General features: G+C 46.3%; 1 protein-coding gene across 4 annotated transcripts in view; it reads right to left on the bottom strand.

Moving 5' to 3' along the window:
- The window catches only part of NF2 (NF2, moesin-ezrin-radixin like (MERLIN) tumor suppressor), a 63,369-nt gene that overhangs the window by 12,794 nt on the left and 29,767 nt on the right, over nt 1-20,808 (bottom strand). For 2 of the 4 annotated variants that reach the window (XM_087942675.1, XM_087942677.1), the window contains exons 10-16: nt 19,184-19,258; nt 16,551-16,664; nt 13,264-13,386; nt 12,344-12,561; nt 10,726-10,831; nt 5,301-5,431; nt 4,231-4,390 (exon numbers count right to left, since the gene is read on the bottom strand). In XM_087942675.1, the coding sequence (XP_087798801.1) occupies nt 4,231-4,390; nt 5,301-5,431; nt 10,726-10,831; nt 12,344-12,561; nt 13,264-13,386; nt 16,551-16,664; nt 19,184-19,258 (927 nt within the window). The remainder of the gene's footprint in view (nt 1-4,230; nt 4,391-5,300; nt 5,432-10,725; nt 10,832-12,343; nt 12,562-13,263; nt 13,387-16,550; nt 16,665-19,183; nt 19,259-20,808) is intronic. The other 2 variants (XM_087942678.1, XM_087942676.1) reach the window with 1 other exon arrangement.

Genomic DNA, 20,808 nt, shown 5'->3' with positions numbered 1-20,808 from the left:
ATCTATCATATCTATCTCTATCATCTCTCTCTCTCTCTCTATCTATCTATCTATCTCTATCTATCTATCTATCTATCTATCTATCTATCTAATCTATCACTATCGTATCTATTTATTACCATATCTATTTCTCATATCTCCTATCATATCTATTATTTATATATCTATATCTATCACCATCATATCTTACTACATACTATTATATCTATTTATCATACCTATCACTATCATATCTAACTACATACTATCATATCTATTTATTATCATATCTATTTATCATATCTCCCATCATATTATTTATATATCTATCACTATCATATCTATCTAACTACATACTATTATATCTATTCTTCATATCTATTCTATCACTATCATATCTATTTATTATCATATCTATTTATCATATCTATCATATTATATATCATATCTATCACTATCATATCTGTCTAACTACATACTATTATATCTATTCTTCATATCTATTCTATCACTATCATATCTATTTATTATCATATCTATTTATCATATCTATCATATTATATATCATATCTATCACTATCATATCTGTCTAACTACATACTATTATATCTATTCTTCATATCTATTCTATCATTATCATAACTATTTATCATCATATCTATCTTCATCACCATTTTTATCTACTTACCTATCTATCATATCTATCTATGTATCCTCATATCTATCTGTCATCATCCTATCTACCTACCTACCTACCAATATCCATCAAATAGAAAAAAAAGGAATTCCAGACGCTAACCTTTGCAAACATCCCCTGCCTTCTTCAACTAGTAACATTCCACAATTTGGGGCTCTAAATTTGCGTGCCCGGTCTTTTCTACTTTTGGAAACAGGACGTGCTTGTCGGGCGGCTCACAAAAAAGAGATTTCTGTATTCCACCACAAAAGCTTCGGAGACCACAGGTAACCAACACCCCCACCGGTCTCCTTAGCTCCATTTCTGTCATCGCTGAGCAGAACGAGAGTGGGGGATTTTGCAGCTAAGCTGCCATCTCATCCAAGCGTCCAGCATCCCTGCACACTTCTGAGTGACCTCAAGACAGGAGCAAAGAGAGAAATGGGGAAGGCAGGCTCGGGATGGCAGCCCCGGAGGAGGCGTCAGCTAGCCTGCCCTGCCAGGGTCCCCAAAGGCAGGCAGGCTGCTTTTGAATCCTCTGCTGTTCTCTTTTCCTTGGGAAGCACGAACAGATGGATGTTCACCATGACGGGCGAAGGGAAAACAAGCAAACAGGCGCTGCCCTTCCTTTCCTAGCGGTAGACAGGGATCCGTCTCCTCCCACCTGGACCCTCCCGGGGAACTGCATCCCTGCTCCTCTTCATCCTTCGTGTTCTCTGTAGCAGAGGTTCACAGGATTCCCTCTCCGGTGCCCTACTGGAGCAAGGAAGGGATCTAATGTTTGTTTTACGAGAATTTCCCTTTTATTTTGTGTTCAGATCAACAACCTGGAGGGGAGGGGGGGGAGGAGTAGAGAGGAGGAAGGAAAGAGAGAGAGGAGGGGAGGAGAGAGGAGAGGAGGAAGGAGGGGAGGGGAGGGAGAGGAGAGGAGAGGAGAGGAGGGAGGGAAGGGGAGAGGAGAGGAGGAAGGAAAAGAGGAGGGGAGGGGAGGGAGGAGGAAGGAAGGAGGGGGGGGGAGGAGAGGGGAGGAGGAGGAAGAAGGAAAGAGAGGAGGGGAGGGAGAGGAGTAGAGGGAGAGGAGGAAGGAAAGAGAGGAGGGAGGAGAGAGGAGAGGAGGAAGGAGGGGAGGGGAGAGGAGAGGAGGGGAGGGGAAGGAGAGAGGGGGAGGGAGAGGAGGGAAGGGAGAGGAGGAGGGAGGAAAGAGAGGAGGAGGAGAGGAGGGGAGAGGAGGAAGGAAAGAGAGAGGAGGGGAGAGGAGAGGAGACAAGAGAAGAGGGGAGGGGAGGAGAGAAGGAAAGAGAGGAGGGGAGAGTAGAAGAGGAAAGAAAAAGAGAAGAGGGGAGGGGAGAGGAGGAAGGCAAGAGAGGGGAGATGAGGGGATGAAGGAAAAAAAGGAGTGAGGGAAGGAAAGGAGGGAAGGCAAGAGGAAGGGAAGGGAAGAGAAGAGGTTTCCACTGACTAGTTGCTAAACCCAGCTTCCCTGTTTCGTTTCTCCTGCTTGAGAAAGGTTCAGTTTTTAATCTGGGTAGAGATTGTCCTTCTCATCGAAGGTCATGGCATCCATCCGTCACTCGCAGTCTGAACAGACCTTCCCCCACCCCAAATTAAAAACCCACCGTATTTCTTTTCCTGACATGGAAAGGGGCTTGGGTTAATTCAAGAAAATTCCGGGGCAGGAAGGAACCAGAAACCTTTCTAGGGAGGGATTGAGCGGGGAAGGCAATCCCCGTAGGAGGAAAATCCCTCCACGCAGAGGGAGCTCAAGGCGTCCTTCCAATTTCACCGGCCACGTTGCGCATCTTGTGGGCTTGTGACAAAATTGAAAAGGCGGCCACGCCTTGCGGGAGAGAAGCGTCGAGGAAGGAAGGAAGGCGCGAGGTGCCCTCCTCCGCTAGCCCATCCGCATCGTGTGACTCAATCTTGTCCGTTTGGAGACGGAGGGAGTTCCTTTCCCAGAATTCCCTTCCATTCTGAAGAAGCTCCATTGAATGAGAAGCAAAGGACTTTCCGGGGAGCGGAGGGACGGGACCAAGAACATCCAGTTGCCTTTTGGAAAAGCATCTTCGGGTGGGTTGTGGTTCGCCGGACGGCTGAGGTCTCAGAGAGCGAGGACTCAGATGAGGGGCCCACGTGGGATGCAGGGATGGGGCCAGGACCATCAGGGAGTCGAGTGCTGCCTTCGGAGATTGTGGAGGCTGGCAGCAGTGATGAAGAGGACCCCGAGGAGCCTGTGCCCAGGGCTGCTCGAAGGAAAGAGCAGCTGCAGCAGCATGGGCGACTCGGGAGTGAGGCTGCAAGGTGATGGCCCCTCCCTTAAGAGATAAAAGCCAGCTGAGAAACCGGAGTACTTTGCAGGAAGCAAAGAATTTTTTGCACTCAAGCCTTGTGGACGTTTGGACTCTCTTAGTTGGTGTTTGGAGACTCTTTGTGTTTGAAATATTCCTTGGCAACTTTATCTAGTGTTCTTGGCAGCCATGCACAACCTTGGCCAGGCTCGTTCTTATCAGAGACGATTAGTTTGAAACAGCCTTTTAACCGGGAAGGAACAGAATTTGTAAAGAATCATTAAAAGGTTTTGCGGTGACCTCTGTTTCATGTTTGTTTCCTTGGAACAAGGTTTGGGTCAGAACAGAGGGATAACCGTGATGAGCGTGTCCATCATCAACCGTGATGAGACGGATGATTGAGCACCTTGCCAGGTCAACGTTCCTCACAAATGGAAGATCAAAGACCCAGGAAGGAAGTTGCAAAGAAAAGAGCCTGCTCCCCAAATTAAGTGGGACTCATAAAACCATAAATCTAGTCCCAAAGGGGCTTTTTCAAGAGGCAACTGGACTTTCTTTGTTCTTCTTTGAAGACATTTCACTTCTCCTCCAAGAAGCTTCTTCAGCTCTGACTTGGATGGTGGAGGAATGGAAGGATTTATATGCTCCTTGCAGACAGCTGGCCATTTGCATCCCTTTTACAGAGTCGCTGAGGCCACTTGGAGGTTTCTCTGTGTCCTCAGGGTCACCCGAGTGGTGCAAACGCGCGTGGAGCCTTCTTGGAGCTGCTGAAAGGACCGTGTTGAAGGCTGGAAATAGATGACGTCATATCCCCCCCCCCTCTGTTGAGGGAGGGCGGTTCAATTTGGACATCGATGGCTTCTTTTGACTCTGAAGACACAGATAAACCTCCAAGGGGCCTCAACGCCTCTCTAAAAGGGATGCAAATGACCAGCTGTCCGCAAGGAGTATAAATCCTTCCATTCCCCGCTATCTGGTCGGCACTGAAGAAGCTTCTTGGACGAGAAGCAGAAATGTCTTCAAAGGAAAAAACAGAAAGTCCAGTTGCTTCTTGGAAAAAAAAAAAAAAAAGCACCTTTGGGGACAACCATGATCTGGATGACGGAGAATCATCCATAGACATAAGGCTAGTCAGAATTGCCAAGGGGGTGTTGCAAAATACCCTCCTTCCCGTGTGCAACTCTAAAGAATTCCCAGGTAGTATGAAAGGGGACCCCCACCCAGCCTGGGGGACACCACGTCAGAAAAGGCTACGGTTGGCCCTTTCAAGAGAGCCAGGGGAGCAATTACCTTCTTAATGGTGTTGTGTTTGCTATTCCCCCGGTCATGGTTCTCACTGTGCAGGATGTCCATGGTTGTCTCTCTCTCCTTCAGCTTCAGAGCTTCGATCTCGGTCTTCAGCTCATTCAGCTGCTCCTGGAGGTGTTTGCTCTTCTCCATATATTCCACCCTGGACAAAAGAGGCAAAAAAAACACCCCACCATGAGCTGCCATGGAGGTGATTTTTGCAGGCTTGGACAAAATAGGTGGCAGAGGTAGAATCCAAGGGATGGAAGGGAGACCTCAGGGGTCTCCTAGTCCAACTCCCTCAAGTGTCAGGATTCCGGCGATTGCCCTAATTGAATCATGAGCCTCGAGCCAAGCTTCAAAAAAGCTCAAAAGATTTATTAGGAGCAACATGTCAGCATTAACATAAATGAAGCCAACTCTGGGATACGTAATTCAGTCACCTGTGACCCTGTTACCCCCTCCCCTCTGGATGTATCATAAATCAGATTCTCCAATGAAGCACATTCACGGGCCAGGTGTCATCAATCACGTTCTCAGCTCTACCACATAATGGAATGCCGAATTCTAGGACGTGAAATATCAGAACTCATCTATCCACCCATCCATCATCTATCAATATCTATCATCTTCCTATCATCTAACCAATCTATCTATCCATCTGTCTCATCCATCCATCCATCTTTATATTTAATCTATCCATTTCTATATCTAATCCATTTATCTATCATTATATCTATCTATCCATCCATAATCTATCAGCTATGTGTCATTTATCATCTATCTATCTGTCTGTCTGCCTCATGGTAGCCCCATGTAGAGCACACTGCAGTAGTCCAAACACAAGATGACCAGGACATGAGTGACTCAGCAGAGGGATTCACGATCTGAGAAAGCCAATAACTTGAAGCCAACGTCAGAACCAAGAGGCAGGCTTTGTCAAACAGATGCTCTGTCAATCTTTGGCTTTTCAACTTCCTGCACGTTCTCTCAACTTGGCGGAAACCTTCCTGCAAGAGGTCGAGGAAGGCTGAGGCAGAGTTACTGGAATGAAGTAATAAAAGAGGACTCACTTCTCCTTCTCGATCTCCATGGACAACCTTTTCATGTCGTTATCCTTGAAGTCGAAGGAGAGGCTTTCACTGATTATGCCAAATGTGGACATGTCAGCAGGCAAGGCGGTTGTACTTGCGTTCACGGGCTGCTGAGGACAAAATAAGAGATTAATTCCCCCATCGGAGCGAATATCTGTAGCTCAGATGTAGGAGGAAGGTCAAGCTTCGTTCTCCGAGCTTGTGGGTTGGTTTCCCAACGTTTCATTACCTGGCTAGGTATTAATATCTTCAGCGGAGTTGAATGACCCTCACCTGACATAATCTCCCCGTCACTAGACCCATCACAAGACTCTCAATTGACACACATACCTGACCCATTGTTCTGTCCTAGGCTTCCCCAAAAAGCACTAAGCAGATTCTTTGCCCCCTTTTATTAAACGAAGGTGAATTCCTTGCATTCGCATTCAGCCAAAGGCCCGGCAAACAGTCTTTCAAGGGTGTGATTAGGAGCACAGACCTTATCTAGCTTGGAGAGCTGCCAAGTAAATGTTTCCAAACACAGTGCTGACAAGGAAGGGCTCAGCACAGAGTCTCTGAGATGCTGGCCCCCTGTACTTGGAACAAAGGCCAACATTTTCCCTGAAGATCTTGTTAGGTTCTTTTTAAGCCAAGGGAATGCAGCCCGTCACGCAAGGAGAAGATCACACGTTAACTTTGCCGGCTCACATCCTTGTTTGGAGAAAAGTGGCTGGCTCACCTAACTAGGAAGAGAGAGATTTCTGAAAATGTCAGTCGTGAGCCCCCCCAAAAGCAGAAGACAGGGAGATGCTATTCTTTTAAGAAGAGGAATTCTGGGATTCATGCAGCTGGCGAGTTGGGTTGGATGACAGGCCTCTGATCTTCATTTACGCAAAAATACGATCTGCGGGGCTTGCTGATCGCTCAGTGATGAGATAAGCGATTTGCAAAAACCCACTGGGCAACCTGCTACGCGGAGTTTCCCGATAATCTCAAGCATCCTGGAAAGTTCATCAGGAAGGCTAGATTTATATTTACCGATAAGAAAGAAATAAAGGGAGATTAGTATAGATCTATTTCAAGTAATTTAGCTCTTATAAGCTAGCCATGCCCCTCCTGGGATTCAAACCTGGGCTGCTTGTATATTAGGTAGATGCATTAACCTCTAAGCCACGGGCTCTCCTCGCTTTGTTGGCTACACCGGGGGAGAGATTCGGTGTTTTTTTCCCTGGCGAGACCGGCCTATCGGGGCAACCTGGTCTACCCAAATATGGGACGGAGCGTATACTGCTTCCGCTTTCGCCTTTACGCCCCAATCCAGGGGTGTTCGCGGGCAGTCGCTTTCGCGGCAAACTATTTTTGTGTTAAATTTGTATGGTTATATTTAAATTTAATCAGGAAGGCGAGTTTGCAGCACTGCTTGGGTTCAGATTTGGCGTTTAGCAAGGGAGCCGCAAATATTTGTGGCAAAGATTCCTGTCGCAGCACAGAGGCAATCACGGTTGAGTAGGAGGGGAACCCTTCGATCGGATCGGTCGGTGCTCTTAAAAGCTTCAGAAATGATTGTCAAAAGCCTCAGAGAATCTGGAGGGGAGGGGAAACCCCATTAAATTCCAGCCACTTCGGTCCTGGCTTGTTTAAACTCTTTGTCACGCCCCTGTCGGAGTCTGAATCCGAGGAGGAAGCCAAGCAGCTGACAGGGAGCGGGAGTGTAGCTCCGTTGGCTGTGGAGGAGGCTGGGGAAGGGCAAAGTCCGGCTGGGCAGAGCAGGGGGGGAGATAGAACAAAGGAGAAGGAATTCAGAGGAAGACCCAGGCCCACCCCGTCTTCATCCTAGGGCACGCAGGGAGGAACGGAGAAGGGAGCAATGTGGGTTGCACGGCTTACGGAGGGCCCTGATTCCCTTCATTAGCCACAGCTGGGAACACAGTTTATAAAAAAGGCAAGCTGTGTGCGGCAGGCTGTTGGGAGCAATCGTGACTTTATCCTGTGTTGTCGTGGCTTATCTGTGCTCCTAGTGTCTTCCCAACATGTGAGTTTTGCTGTGCCTTCAAGTCTGAAATTCTTGCTTCTGCCCTGCCAAACTCATTACTTCCGTTTGGCTTGATTGGACTTTATGTTTGACAGTTTATGTTGACCATGTTTTGGACTTAATTTTCTGCAGTCGAAGGCTGTTCCTGGGAGAGTTTTTCTCCAGCCCAGAAAGTAACAAGGACATTGGGGGCAAAGTTGGAGATAATAAAGGGACTCTTGTTGATTATCTGACTGTGTTGCCTTTGTGCCACGCCCCGGGTCATCACACCTAGGTTCATTTGGATGGTGTTCTTAAAAGCTTCAGAAATGATTGCAGAGAGTCTCAGAGAACCTGGGGGGGTGGGGTGGGGGAGGAACCCCATTAAATTCCAGCCACTTTGGTCCTGGCTTATTTAAACTCTTGTTCAAGGTGATGCAGAGCCAAAGACAAATGGTACTAAGAGCAGGAGAGGCTGGGAAACGGCTGTAAAAGCAGTCCGCTTACAGATCTTATTTAACAGCTGAGATCTCTCCCCCCCCCCACCCCCACACAAAAGGAGTCGATAAATGACTCCAGGGTGCTCCTCAAAATCTTGATTAAATAGAGGGAGAGCGTAGGGCAAAGAAGCCTGCAGGATTTGATTGAAGTGGGCTTGATCCTCCTTTGAAAAACTCTTCCGCCTTTCGATCAGGAAGGCTTGGCTGGTGTTTTGATTTGGATTTTTTCCTCCCCCCCCATTGCTGTCTGACACATATTCGCACAACACCCATCGTTGGAAATCAACCTTCAGGATGAAATGTGTCCAACCGGAGGAAAAGGTGAAATGGGGAAATGGAGGACAAATTTTAAGGGTGTCGCCAAAGAAGGGATTCGCGATTGCCAACTTCCAAGACAGGCAGGCAGGCAGGCAGGCAGAGAGGGTCAACAGATGGATAGGTGGATGGATAGCTCAACAGACAGACAGAGATGATCAACAGATGTATGTATGTATTATAGACAAGACAGTCAGACAGACAGACAGCAATAGAGTAGATAAACAGGTGGATGATATATTGATTTATTATTTATTGAATTTATATTGCTGCCTATTCGCCCATGGTGACATATAGATGACAGACAGACAGTGATACAGTACATAAACAGATAGGTGGATGATATAGATGATGGATAGATAGATCGACAGACAGACAGATATAGGGAGATGGAGAGAGGGAAGGGTTAGGGTTAGGTTTGGGAAGGACTCGACAGGTAGACAAAAATGCCAAATCCAGTCTGAACATCTGGCTGACAGTGCAAAGGACCATAATCATAACAAAGCAAAGCAAGTCCCAATAAGAATAGGCACCAGCAGTGCCATCTCCAAACATCTGGAGCACCCTTTGAACACCATCATTGGCATTGACAAAATCCCCAACAGTCAATTGCAAAAGGCAGCTCCCCTCGGAAGAGCTTACCTCCTGTGACACCATCTGCAACCCCAGCAAACATCCACACCTGCCTATCCCGGGTTCGTGGGGAGAACTCGACAGGTGGGGGGAAATGCCAAATCCAGTCTAAACACCTGGTGACAGTGCGACCAACCCCAACAAATTAAACCTGTAGGCGGCCCGAGTCCCTGGGCAGTTGAATGAATGAATGTCTTTTTTTAACAGGCTCTTGCAGATATTTAACTTCGTTTACATGTTCTCGGTCCACCTATTCTGGAATGGGAAGCCCCCCCTTCCCTGCCAGCGGTTACCAAAGAACATTAATTTTATTGCACTCTTTCTTTTTCTCTCTCTCTCTCTCTCTTTTTTTACCCTCCTTACTTTTTGCACTTGTCTTTCCTTTCCTACTCAGCTGAAATGTCTTTTACGAGGGAACCAGTCTCTGGGCAATTGCACTCTGGCTGTTTAAACCTGAGACCGGGAATGATTCATGCTCCCAGCAAAACAGAACAAACGGAGAGTGGGAATTGCACAAGGCAACACAAAACTGTTCCACAACGAGGGACTCTCCAGGCTAATAAATATAACACTTTTCAAGATAGAAAACCAGGTTTTGGTTATTTGGGGGGGGGGTTGTTCCTCTTTAAAGTCCGTTGTCTTGCATTTTAATCGGAGATCTCCTAGCTTTGCTACTATTAAGGGGATAAAGAGATTTAAGGGATCATGTGCACGCCAGAACATCCAAGAACAGACGCCTGGATTTCACTAATTCTGGAAACGTTGATTGTGCTTAGGTTGCACACAGTAGGAAAATCTTTTAAGAACCCCCCCCCCCCCCCAAGATCGTGAAAAAGACATCAGCGCATCTTTCCAGTTCGGCTTTCCTTGTAAAGGATGATATTTTTTTGTCGGCAGCTAGAAATTCAAAAGCCCCAAACATTCCTGACAAACAATAATTTCATTTTAAAATTTTCTCGCAAGCTTCACAAGGTTCTGCTTGTATCCTTAGGAGGAAAGCATTTTCTTCTGAGGTGGGTAAAATGAGGACCCAGATTGTTGGGGGAAAGATGCTGACTCTATAAAGCCCTTCCTTCCTTCCTTCCTTCCTTCCTTCCTTCCTTCCTTCCTTCCTTCCTTCCTTCCTTCCTTCCTTCCTTCCTTCCTTCCTTCCTTCTCCCTCCCTTCCTATCTTCCTTCCTTCCTCCTCCCTCCCTTCCTTCCTATCTTCCTTCTTTCCTTCCTATTACCTTCTTTCTTCTTCCTTCCTCCTCTCCTCCCTCCCTCTTCTTCCTTCTTTCCTTCCTTCCTTCCTATCTTCCTTCTTTCCTTCCTACTACCTTTCTTTCTTCCTTCCTCCCTCCCTCCCTCTCTTCCTGCTGGTTACAATGCAGTACTGCAGGCTAGCTCACTGTCAGCAGTTCGATCCTGACTGGCTCAAGATTAACTCAGCCTTCCTTCCTTCCTTCCCTTCCCTTCCCTTCCCTTCCTCCTCTTTCCCTCCCTCTCTGGAAGTGCAGGGGTTAGAATGCGGTATTGCAGGCTAACTCTGCCCACAGCCAGGAATTCGATCCTGACCAGCTTCAAGGCGGATTCAGCCTTTTCGTCCTTCCAAGGTCGGTAAAATGAGGAGACCCAGATTGTTGGGGGCCAACAGGCCGATTCTGTAAACTGCTTAGAGAGGGCTGTGAAGCATTGTGAAGCGGTATATAAGTCTACAGTAAGTGCTGTTGCTATTTAAGATGGGTGGACTTTAACTCCCAGGATTCCCTAGCCAACAGGGTCACTGCTAAGAATTTTGGGAAATTAAAATCCACTCATCTCCAACAGTGTTTCTCACGCTTGGTAATCTGGTTGGGGAATTCTGGGAGTTGAAGCCCACCCATCTTAAAGTTGCCACGGTTGGGAAGCACTGGAGGACATCCAACCATATCCTGGAGTCCTCAACAGCGGGAGTGGGGGAAGCAGTAATTCAGAATTGTCTTACGGTGTAGGATGACTTGCTGGTAATTTCCAGAAGTTTCTGCTTGGCTCTCCTTTCAGAGTCTCGGGATTCTTGCAAGTCGTTCTTGAGTTGATCTGCCTCCTTTGCCCTGGCAGGCAGTCAAGAAGAGGAAAAAAGTCAGAGTCAGACTCAAACCAGCATTTATCCTCCCCCACCCACCCAAAAAAAAGACAAGAGGTGGGGCGATGCTTCATCTCTCTGAAGGCTAAAAACAGTGTCGCATTCTAGTGATATCATAAAGCAAAAAACCAGCGAAGGCAAGGATTGTTATCTCTGGTAGCCGATTCTGAAAAGTTAACTTGGAAGACTCTCGGAAAAGATGCTGCAGGTGACAATTAAACCAAACAAACAGAAAACATGCAGGAAATCCACAATTTGTGACCTTTCTTGCCGCTGTCTCTATTCTAAAATGGGGTGAGATAATTTCTTTTTTTTTAAAAAACAAATTCTATTAATTTTACAATTAAAAACAAATCAACACATACACAGATAGGAGAGCAAAAAGAAAAGAAAGAGAAAAAGAAAAAGAACGAAAAACACTTAAAAACATTCTCATTTTCAACAGTTTGCCTTTTCTTTTCTTGATTTATACACACACTTTATCCATATGTATGTTTATATATCACTCATATAGATTTGTCCTATTCTTTTTTGCCATGATATAAAATCTGTCTTTGTTCTAACCATTTATACCAGCAATTCCAATTGTTATAATATATTGAAGAATCTTTATTTTTTAAGGCTAAAGTTAGTTCATCCATTTCTGCACAGTCTGAGATTTTTTTGGGTGATCATCTGTTCTGTAGGTATATGAGGTAGCTTCCAACATTGAGCAAAAGCTAGCAAAAGCTAATTTCTTATATGCCCTTATATCATCCAGAGTGCTCCACGAATAATTTTTCACATTCTGAATACCAAATCGAACCTAATACAAGCGTGTGTGTGAATGGATGGTGGGGAACGGAAGGATTTATACTCCTTGCAGACAGCTGGTCATTTGCATTCTTTTAGAGAGCCGGTGAGGCCACTTGGAGGTTTGTCTGTGGCCTCAATGACTCTCTAAAAAGGACGCAAATGACCAGCTGTCTGCCAGGAATATAAATCCTTCCGTTCCCCACCATCCAATCACAGCTGAAGAAGCTTCTTGGATGAGAAGCGAAATGTCTCCAGAGGAAAAAAAAGGAAGTCCAGTTGCCTCTTTAGGGCAATTTGAGGGTAACCGGATACATAGAGTGGAGAGATGGCATTAAGTTTTAATTATAACAGATATATCAGATAATCAGAATTGGAAGGGACCTTGTAGGTCATCTAGTCCAACCCCCCGCCCAAGCGGGAGACCCTACACCATTTCTGACAAATGGCAGTCCAATCTCTTCTTGAAAGTCTCAAGGGATGGCGCGTGATGAAGTAATTACTCAACCTCCTCCAGTAAGAAGCTGTTCCAAGCATTCCATTAACTTTTCCCAACTCCAGCCTGAGGCTTCTAATCCCAGATATCTATAGAACATCTACCGGACACTAGTCTGGCTTAGTTCATTTTAAAGGCAAATGAAAAAGCACACTATTTTATATTCCAAGCTCCTCCTATGGGGATAACCACCTTCGTTCAGACTCCTCCGCCATTTTCAGCGCCAACATCTCGGCCTCCAACACTTTTTGTTCCATCAACCGCTTCTCTTCCTCCGTCCGGATCGCCGTGGCTTTGATCCGTTGCATTTCCTGCTCCGCCTCAGCTGCCTTTTGAGCCAGGAGTTTGGCTTCCTCTTCGGTGATCTGAGCTTTTTCAGCCAGCAAGTCGGCGGTTTCTTCCGATCTCATCTGGGCGAGAAGGACGGAGAATTCAAACACGCGAAGCCTGACCCGTTCAATGGAAGCCTGGATGAATCCCAAAGCTGGGGAATGGGTCCCAAAGGTTTAAGAATACAGGTAGTCCTGGACTTGCAACGGTTCATTTACTGACCCTTCGAAGTTACAACAGTGACGGGCCTGAGATGAGCAACAGAATCCCAAGGGTGGGATTCCACTGGTTCAGACTGGTTTGGGCGAACCGGATGTTAAATTTACATCTGGTTCGCTGAACTGGTAGTTGAACCGACTGGTTGGCCCCACCCACCCTACCCCACTCCTCCCAGGAGTCTCACCATGGCCTGTTTTGGATGCAGGTAAGTGTAGGGTCAGAGTGGAGGCTCTGGGAGGGCAAAAAACGGGCTGAAGCAGAAATTCTGGACGTCCGGAAACGGGCCTGTTTCCGGCTTCCAGAGGCTGGAGGAGGCCATTTTCGCCCTTCCAGAGGCCTGAGGGAAGCCTCCGGACTCTGGGGAAGGTGGAAAACGGCCCTCCCGGAAGTTCCGGTAGGCCACGCCCACCCAGCAACCGGGCAGCAAAGTGGTTGCTGGGATTTTGGCATCCCACCCCTGAATACACCTCCTCCACCAACTATCCTGGATAAAACGTCCCTTCCCAGAAAGAAACACTTTTGTAGGTAAGACTCTACCTGTAGAAGCATCTTGAGGGACCTACCAGAGCTTCATTTGCCATTGTGGCCTCCTCTTTCAGCTGCAAAAGTCTCCTCTCCATCTCATCTCTTGTGCGTTCGGCCTCTTCTCTCATCTGCTTCTCTCGGGCTAAACGCTGGCGCTCCATCTGGGAAGAAGCAAGCGATGGAGGGGAAAAGGAGAATTAAAAACAGCAAATGCGTGCAGATCATAGGCATTCGGCAAAGAGAGTGGTGGGGTGGAGATCTCGCCTCATCATCAGGAGGCTGTGAGTTCCAATCCCAGTGCCATAGGTTCGCCATCACGGAGTTAGGATCTTCTCCCTAAGGCAGGGTGGCCTGCAACCTTAAACACTCACAAGAGCCACTGGGACCCGTTTCCCACAGAAAAGACCAGGAGACACAAAACCTGGGTGGGCATGGCCAAGTCAATGTCACTCCCACCCAGTCACATGACACACACACACACACCGGCCACGCCTACCCGTTTTGTGCCTCCCGGATGGGAAATATCTCTCTCTCTCTCTCTCTCTCCCTCCCTCCCATTTCTGTTTTTGTATGGTTTACCTTCTCAGGCCAGGTGAAGAGTGACCAGGAGGGGAGGATGAGGGGCAGGGCCAGCCGGTGGTGGGATCACCCAACAAGGAACCACAGTAGAGGGGCCCCAAGAGCTGCATGTGGCTCCAGAGCCATGGGTAGCCAATACCCGCCCTAAGGAAACCCAGGACCAGGGCTTTAATCTTAAGACCCCTGTACCCATTTTGGGAGCATCTCTTAAGACCCAACAAAAGTTGTTTCCCCAAATGTTTTTGGCTTTGCAGACCGGGGGACGGTCCCTGCGTGCAGCCGGCAAGCGTGCGCAGCTCCATGGGCTGCGGCTCACAGGTTGCCGGGAGTGGGGGGGGAAGGGGAGACCTCCTGACCCCAAGAGGCTCGGTTGCCGCCTCTCGTGCTCTTAGCAGCTTACCCAGAAGTGGCCATTAAATATTCCGCGTGGCACTCTACAGATTAGCTGTATGGGTTTCAGCACAGAGGAAAGTCTCTGGGAGCATGATTCATGCAATCCAATTTGCAGAGATGCGCTCCCTGGCTCCCTGCTGCAGACTGCGATGTGCTGCGTCTGCCAGATGGGTGGAAAGGAGGCCAAGCCACGCATTAGCATGCAGGCAGCATGCAAGCCACACATCGGCACACAGTTCATTATCGTTTAATTAGGAGAGAGGAGGGCACAGCTCCTCCTTCCTCCTCCGACCTAGGCCCCTTTTTCCCGGTAACCGATTCCCTGCTCTCTCTCTCTCTCTCACACACACACACACACATATACACACCAAAATCTGGAGAAGAGCATAACAGAAAGAGGAGGTGCATTTAGAAAACACTCTGCAAAAAAAAAAAAAAAATTTGGACACAACGTAGAACTAGAAGACTGGGAAAAACTATGGAGTAAGAATTATGCATTAACAAGGTTCCACAGCATATAAGGAGAATCTTTATAAGATGTTTTATCGTTGGCATTTGGCACCAATGAGATTGGCAAAGATGTACCCCAATATGAATCCAAGATGTTGGAAATGTAAAGAGAGCCAGGGTACCTTCTTTCACATGTGGTGGCTATGCCCCAAAGCCAAACAATACTGGGCCAAAACACGGAGTAACGAAACGTCAAATAGACTTTAAACCTAAACTGTTTCCTTTTAGGAATAATTAAGGGGAAATGTAGTAAAAAGACCAAATACAGGATATTACACACAACGACAACGGCGAGGATTGCACTTGCACAAGGTTGGAAGCGAGATAGTATACCACCGGAGGAATTAGTAACCCAGAAGGCATTAGAATGTACTGAGGTGGATAAACTCACTCTACAGCTAAAAGAAGAGTCAGAGTACTATGTTGTCTGGAATAATTGGTATGAATGGTTGAATAGTAGGAATAAGAATAGTAGAGATAAGAAAAAATGTATATAAATGAATTATAAATGTATGGAGATCTGTATATGGAACAACGACGCCATAGTGTTGTTAAAGATGAGAATGAGATTTGTAAATGTGAGAAAGCATAATAACAATAAATTTAAAAAAAAGAAAGAAAGCACTCTGTAGCACATGCTCGCGTGGACCTGCACACATACACTCAACACCTTTACACCGAAAGCAGACGGAAGGGCTGTGTCGGCAAAGAGCAGGGAAGAAGACCATAGTTGGTCAGGAGAAGATCTCCTTCATTTGAGGGACACCTGGGTATGAAAACCAAGGGTGGCAAAAAAGCAGCCCCCAAATCCCAGCGTTTGGCCAGGTTCCCCCCCACCCCACACCCCCGTTTTGTTTATTTAATGATCAGTTCACACAGCAACTTGGTGAAAAACAGCCTGGAAAAAAAAAAAGTTTATAGTTCAGCATCCTGCGCAGAAAAAAAACCCTTCCACCATCTTCCCAAGTCCGTTCTGGGGAGCCAAAATATGGTGTCAACTCATAAAATATTTCTATGGTCTTTTTAGAGTTGCCAACAGAAAGGGAGGGGGGAGGGGAAAGGGGTTTTGAAAGAGCAGGGTGGCAGGTTGTCAATCGAAAGTGCATTCCATAAATGGTTTCTCAAAGATAGGAGCTAGGCGACGGAAGTTTCTGCCGCGCAAATATCTAACTGGAGAATGTGATTGATGACTCTTGGCTATGGACGTGTCCCATTGGAGGATATGAATTATGATACACCCAGAGGGGTGGGGGGAAAACCAGGGTCAAGGGTGACAGTGAATGATGTGTCTCAGAGTCGGCTACACCCAGCCAGTGCCGGACATGTTAACTCCCCAATAAATCTTTTTGAACTTTTGGAAGTTTGGCTCGACACTCGTGATTTAATTGGGGGTTAAGTGCCGGAATCCTGACACATGGTTTATGATTTATTTCAGGCCCAGCAGGTCATGGGACAAGCCACTGTATGGCGTTCAGGATCTGGGACAGGAGGATCAAATTCGATTTCATTGAGGGCCGCATCAAGGTTGTGTTTGACCTCAGGGGGGCCAGGGCGGACATGGTCAGCTCGACGTCACTTGTGTCGGGAAGTGCTTATGGCGGCCCATGCGCTCCGCCAGTGAAAACGGGCTCCCAAGCTCTGTTTTCGGCTGCGACGGCCTCCTACAACCCACTGCCAGTGAAAACGGAGCTCGGGAGGGCTGCCATTCCTTCCTTGTTTCGCAGGCAGCTCCGCAGGCCAGATCTAAGCGCCGGATCCGGCCTGTGGGCCTCGAGTTTGACACCCCGATCTAGGATGTCTTGTGAACGCAGAGCTCACTTGTGTGAACTGGGACTATTCTCACCTGCTTCCTGGCTTTCTCCTCCCTGGCCTGGGCTTTCATTTGCTGGACTTCGAGGGAATCGGCCTTCCGTCTCCTCATGAACAGGTCGTGGTTGCCGATACAGAGCTGAAGGATCTGTGGCAGCCAAGAAGAAAGGAGGCAAGCTGGGTAAGTCCCATGTGTGAACAATGCCGTTTTTTTTTTTTTTTTTAAATCCATCCCGCAGAACCGGAGGACAATGGATCTGTCCCAAGACTCACAAGAGTAAACCGGTAAAGCACAAGAGCTGTTGTGATCTGTCCCTTAATGGTGCTGAAGACAATTGAATGAAACTTGATTCAGCACCACAATACTGGATAAGAGAGAAATGCAGATTACAACATTCAGAGAACAGACTGTTCCAGGGAATGCTGGAATATTTTTTTGTCCCGAGCTATGTCTTTCCTCACATCCTAGACATCAACTGTTTCAACTCCCACCCACAAAACAACGCTATAGAGCACTGTACACCAGAACAACTAGACACAAGGACTGTTTTTCCCCGAACACCATCACTCTGCTAAACAAATAATTCCCTCAACACTGTCCAACTATTTACAAAGTCTGCATTACTATTACTACTACTATTAATCTTCTCATCACTCCTTATCACCTCTCCCCTCCCACTTGTGACTGTATGACTGTGACCTTGTTGCTTGTATCCTAACAATTTTTACTGACTATTTCCTAGTATGATTTGATTTCTTATTTGTACCCTGTGACTGTTGTACTTTATGATTCTTGACTCTTGACAAATGTATCTTTTCTTTTATGTACACTGAGAACATTTGCACCAAGACAAATTCCTTGTGTGTCCAATCACACTTGGCCAACAAAGAATTCTATTCTATTCTATTCTATTCTATTCTATTCTATTCTATTCTATTCTATTCTATTCTATTCTATTCTATTCTATTCTATTCTATTCTATTCTATTCTATTCCATTCCATTCCATTCCATTCCATTCCATTCCGCTCTTATTCATTCCGCTCTTATTCTATTCCATTCCGCTCTTATTCTATTCTATTCTATTCTATTCTATTCTATTCTATTCTATTCTATTCTATTCTATTCTATTCTATTCTATTCTATTCTATTCTATTCTATTCTATTCCATTCCATTCCATTCCATTCCATTCTGCTCTTATTCTATTTTATTCTATTCTATTCTATTCTATTCTATTCTATTCTATTCTATTTTATTCTATTCTGTGTTCCGGCTTTTGCCAACGTGATTCAAACTACACAGACCAAAAACAAAAGAAAAGAAAAAGATAAAATTGACAATCCAAGATTGGTCAACCACCTCCTGTAAAGTCTTTAATCCATCAAGAGGCGAGGCCCTACCAAAAAATCTTTTAGCTAACAAAAGGCACACAGGCTTAAAGCAAAAGTTCGCCGGTGGGAGTCTAATGACACTAACTAGATGCAGCCAGGAGCCAAGAGCAGGCGAAACAAAGCAGACGCCATTAGAAATCTTTCATCGAAAAGCCTGTTGTTTTCCCAGCTCTCCAAGAGACCAATTTCGGAAAGGATTCTCAAACAAAGCCCTGCTGCTTGAACCAACAGTGGATTATGCCTTGTCAAGCTGGCCTTTCACTCAAGATTTAGAGCCACTTACCAAAATCCAAACAGACCCTGTCCTGTCCTCTCTCTCTCTAATCCGCCAGAAAAAATAATATCCCTCGCAAGGGAGGTGGACAACCAGAGGTTGACATATCACGACAACTTGCTCCTGCTCATTACGGTAATGGCCAGGGTCCCTTCAACCTAGCAGCTTATATAAGAACCATGGAAAGCTGAGCATCGGATGGAGAACCTGACAACTTTCGCTAGAAGCCAAGGGTCAGATCCACCAGCTTCAGCTTGGCGCCTCGCTAGCATCCTGCCATCAACCAGGGAAGGGAGAGGGGAACCAATGGGCAGGAAAGTTGCATACTTTTTATGATGGGAAGTTGGGAGGCAGGGGGATTGACAGTTGAGGAATTTGGTCCGTGCCAGCCTCTTCAAGGCCACGTACCCTGAGAGTGGAATTTCACCAGCCCGAATACCTCGGCGCTTCCAGAAACATCTCAGCGGTGTGCAGAATTGGTTACACGCAGATGTACTATGCGGGAGGGGAGGGCTGAGGCAACTAAGGGGTTAGTTTTTGTATCGATGTGCGGGAACTTCAGATTCCACGTGACTACTAATCAGCATCTCTTAGTGAAAGTGCCTTTCCACTTCAATCAGACGGAGTCGAGGGTTTTACTTTCCCAGGAGATTAGCCAGAGGCAGGTCTGACACCAAGGGGAAAATAATGTAATGGGTGGGGTGGTTTGTTATGAACATTCAGCACAGAATCATACAGCTGGAAGGGGTCTCAGAGATTTTCTAGTCCAACCCTAGTCCACGACTGAAGACCCCTGAGCTGGAATATGATAAATATCCTCATTTTGCGCCCCCAAATCGCTGAGTCTTGGCTGTGGCTTGCCAAGTTCAGCTGCAAAACCTCTGGATGCTCCCTGTTTGTACCTGCAGCATGCAAGCATGTCTCAGTGCAGAAAAGGGAAACGGGCACTTTCCTCTGCTCAGGAGAAATTGTTCCCACATATAACAAGGACATGGTACCTACCAGTTTATTCACACGCAGCTTTGAGGAGTTGAATTTGAAGACGTCAATCTTCTTGTCCAGAGGCTTAATTGTAAACTGGATGGGGGAAAAAAAAAAGCAGTTTTGCATACATTGTTTTTTTAAAGACAGCAGAGAAGAAAGGAGTGGATGGTTAACCGAGGCATAAGGATTAGACAGAAGATGGGAGCCAGGCTTTATATCTCAAGATAAATCATCGATTCACCTGGCTGAGAAATTTCCAACTGGAACGAACTTTCCCAGACCTCAAACAGGAAACATCCCTGTTCCTTCCAAAATATTGGGCACTGGTCCAGAAAAAAAAAATCACCCTGAATTGCCTTTATTTATTTTTTTTCTACCTCCTGCTAAAATTTAGCACTGCAAATGTTGAAATGGAAGGAGGTGCCATTTTTTACCACATTGATGCTGGAAACTCACAGCAATGGAAGCAAAGACCCAACAAGGGAATTCATTTAGTTGAAGAAACCAACAACAATGGAAAAAGAATTCTTACTTCACCTCTCTTACTTCTCTCTTTCTTTTTCTCTTTCTCTTTTTTTCTCTCTCTCTGTCTCTTTCTTTCTGTTGCTCTTTCTCTTTTTCTTTTTTCTCCCTCTCTCCTTTTCTCTCTCTCTCTGTCTCTTTTCTGTTTCTCTCCTTTTTCTCTCCTTCTTCCTTCTCTCTCTCGCTTTCTCTCTTTTTCTCTGTCACTCTCTCTCTCTTTCACTGTCTTTGTCTCTCTTCCTTTCTTCCTCCCCCCCCCCCCCATATCCCTGTCCCACTGACAAAAGTTTTGCTGGGAGAAAAGAAGAGGCTCTAATTGTTAGCGCTTAGAGAAAGGATCAGCCCTGGTTCATCTTTCAAAGCAGGGGGGGGGGGGAAGTGATGCCTGCTTTGTCATTGAGCTGGCAGTTGGAGAATGAGATGCTGTCTCCGATTCTGGTTCCCTTGCGAAAGACACACACACACACACACACACACACACACACACACACACACACAAACTAATCCCACCTCTTGAATCTTCTGCCAACAATGGGCAGAGAAAGGACGTTTCAATTCTGGGCAAACGTTCAGTAATTCCTATACTAGATTAAACACCTTCCCTGCGTCAAGGGAGCCGTTCTGAACACTGTGCATCCTCATCCGGTCCAACCTGTCCATCATCTCATTGCACACCTTTGCTGTCATGATCAAAGGTGACAGCAGCGTCACTCAAAAGATGGGCTTGTTAAGAGCTGAGGGGAAGAGACCTGGAGCTTCCTATGTCTGCACGGTTGAGATTCTGACATTAAGGAGACCCAGGTCTGATCTGCTTCCTTTTAGCCTTTAGAATTATGCATGGATGCCGAACAGGTATTTTTACAGATAGTCCTCAACTTATGGCCCTGGTTGGAGCCCGACATTTCTGCTGCTAAGTGAGGCATTTGGAAAGTGATTTTTTTTACTTAGCAATGGAAAAAATCTGGGGCCCAGTTGTGATGGTGAAGTTGAGGACGTATGACAGTGGGATGCAAAAGATCTTTTTAAAAGAGGGGGAAATATCCACAAATTCAATACTTAAGCATTTAGCCATATAAACATTCCGAATTGGGACCAAATTGGGAGCCTTCACATCCCGAACA

The sequence above is a fragment of the Notechis scutatus genome, chromosome 13 (genome assembly GCF_049901735.1).
Source record: "Notechis scutatus isolate UNSWTSFEM ecotype Mainland chromosome 13, rNotScu1.2, whole genome shotgun sequence".
NCBI classification, from domain to species: Eukaryota; Metazoa; Chordata; class Lepidosauria; order Squamata; family Elapidae; genus Notechis; species Notechis scutatus.
Note: the sequence above shows the minus strand (reverse complement) of the source record. Positions and strands in the feature narration are given on the sequence as shown.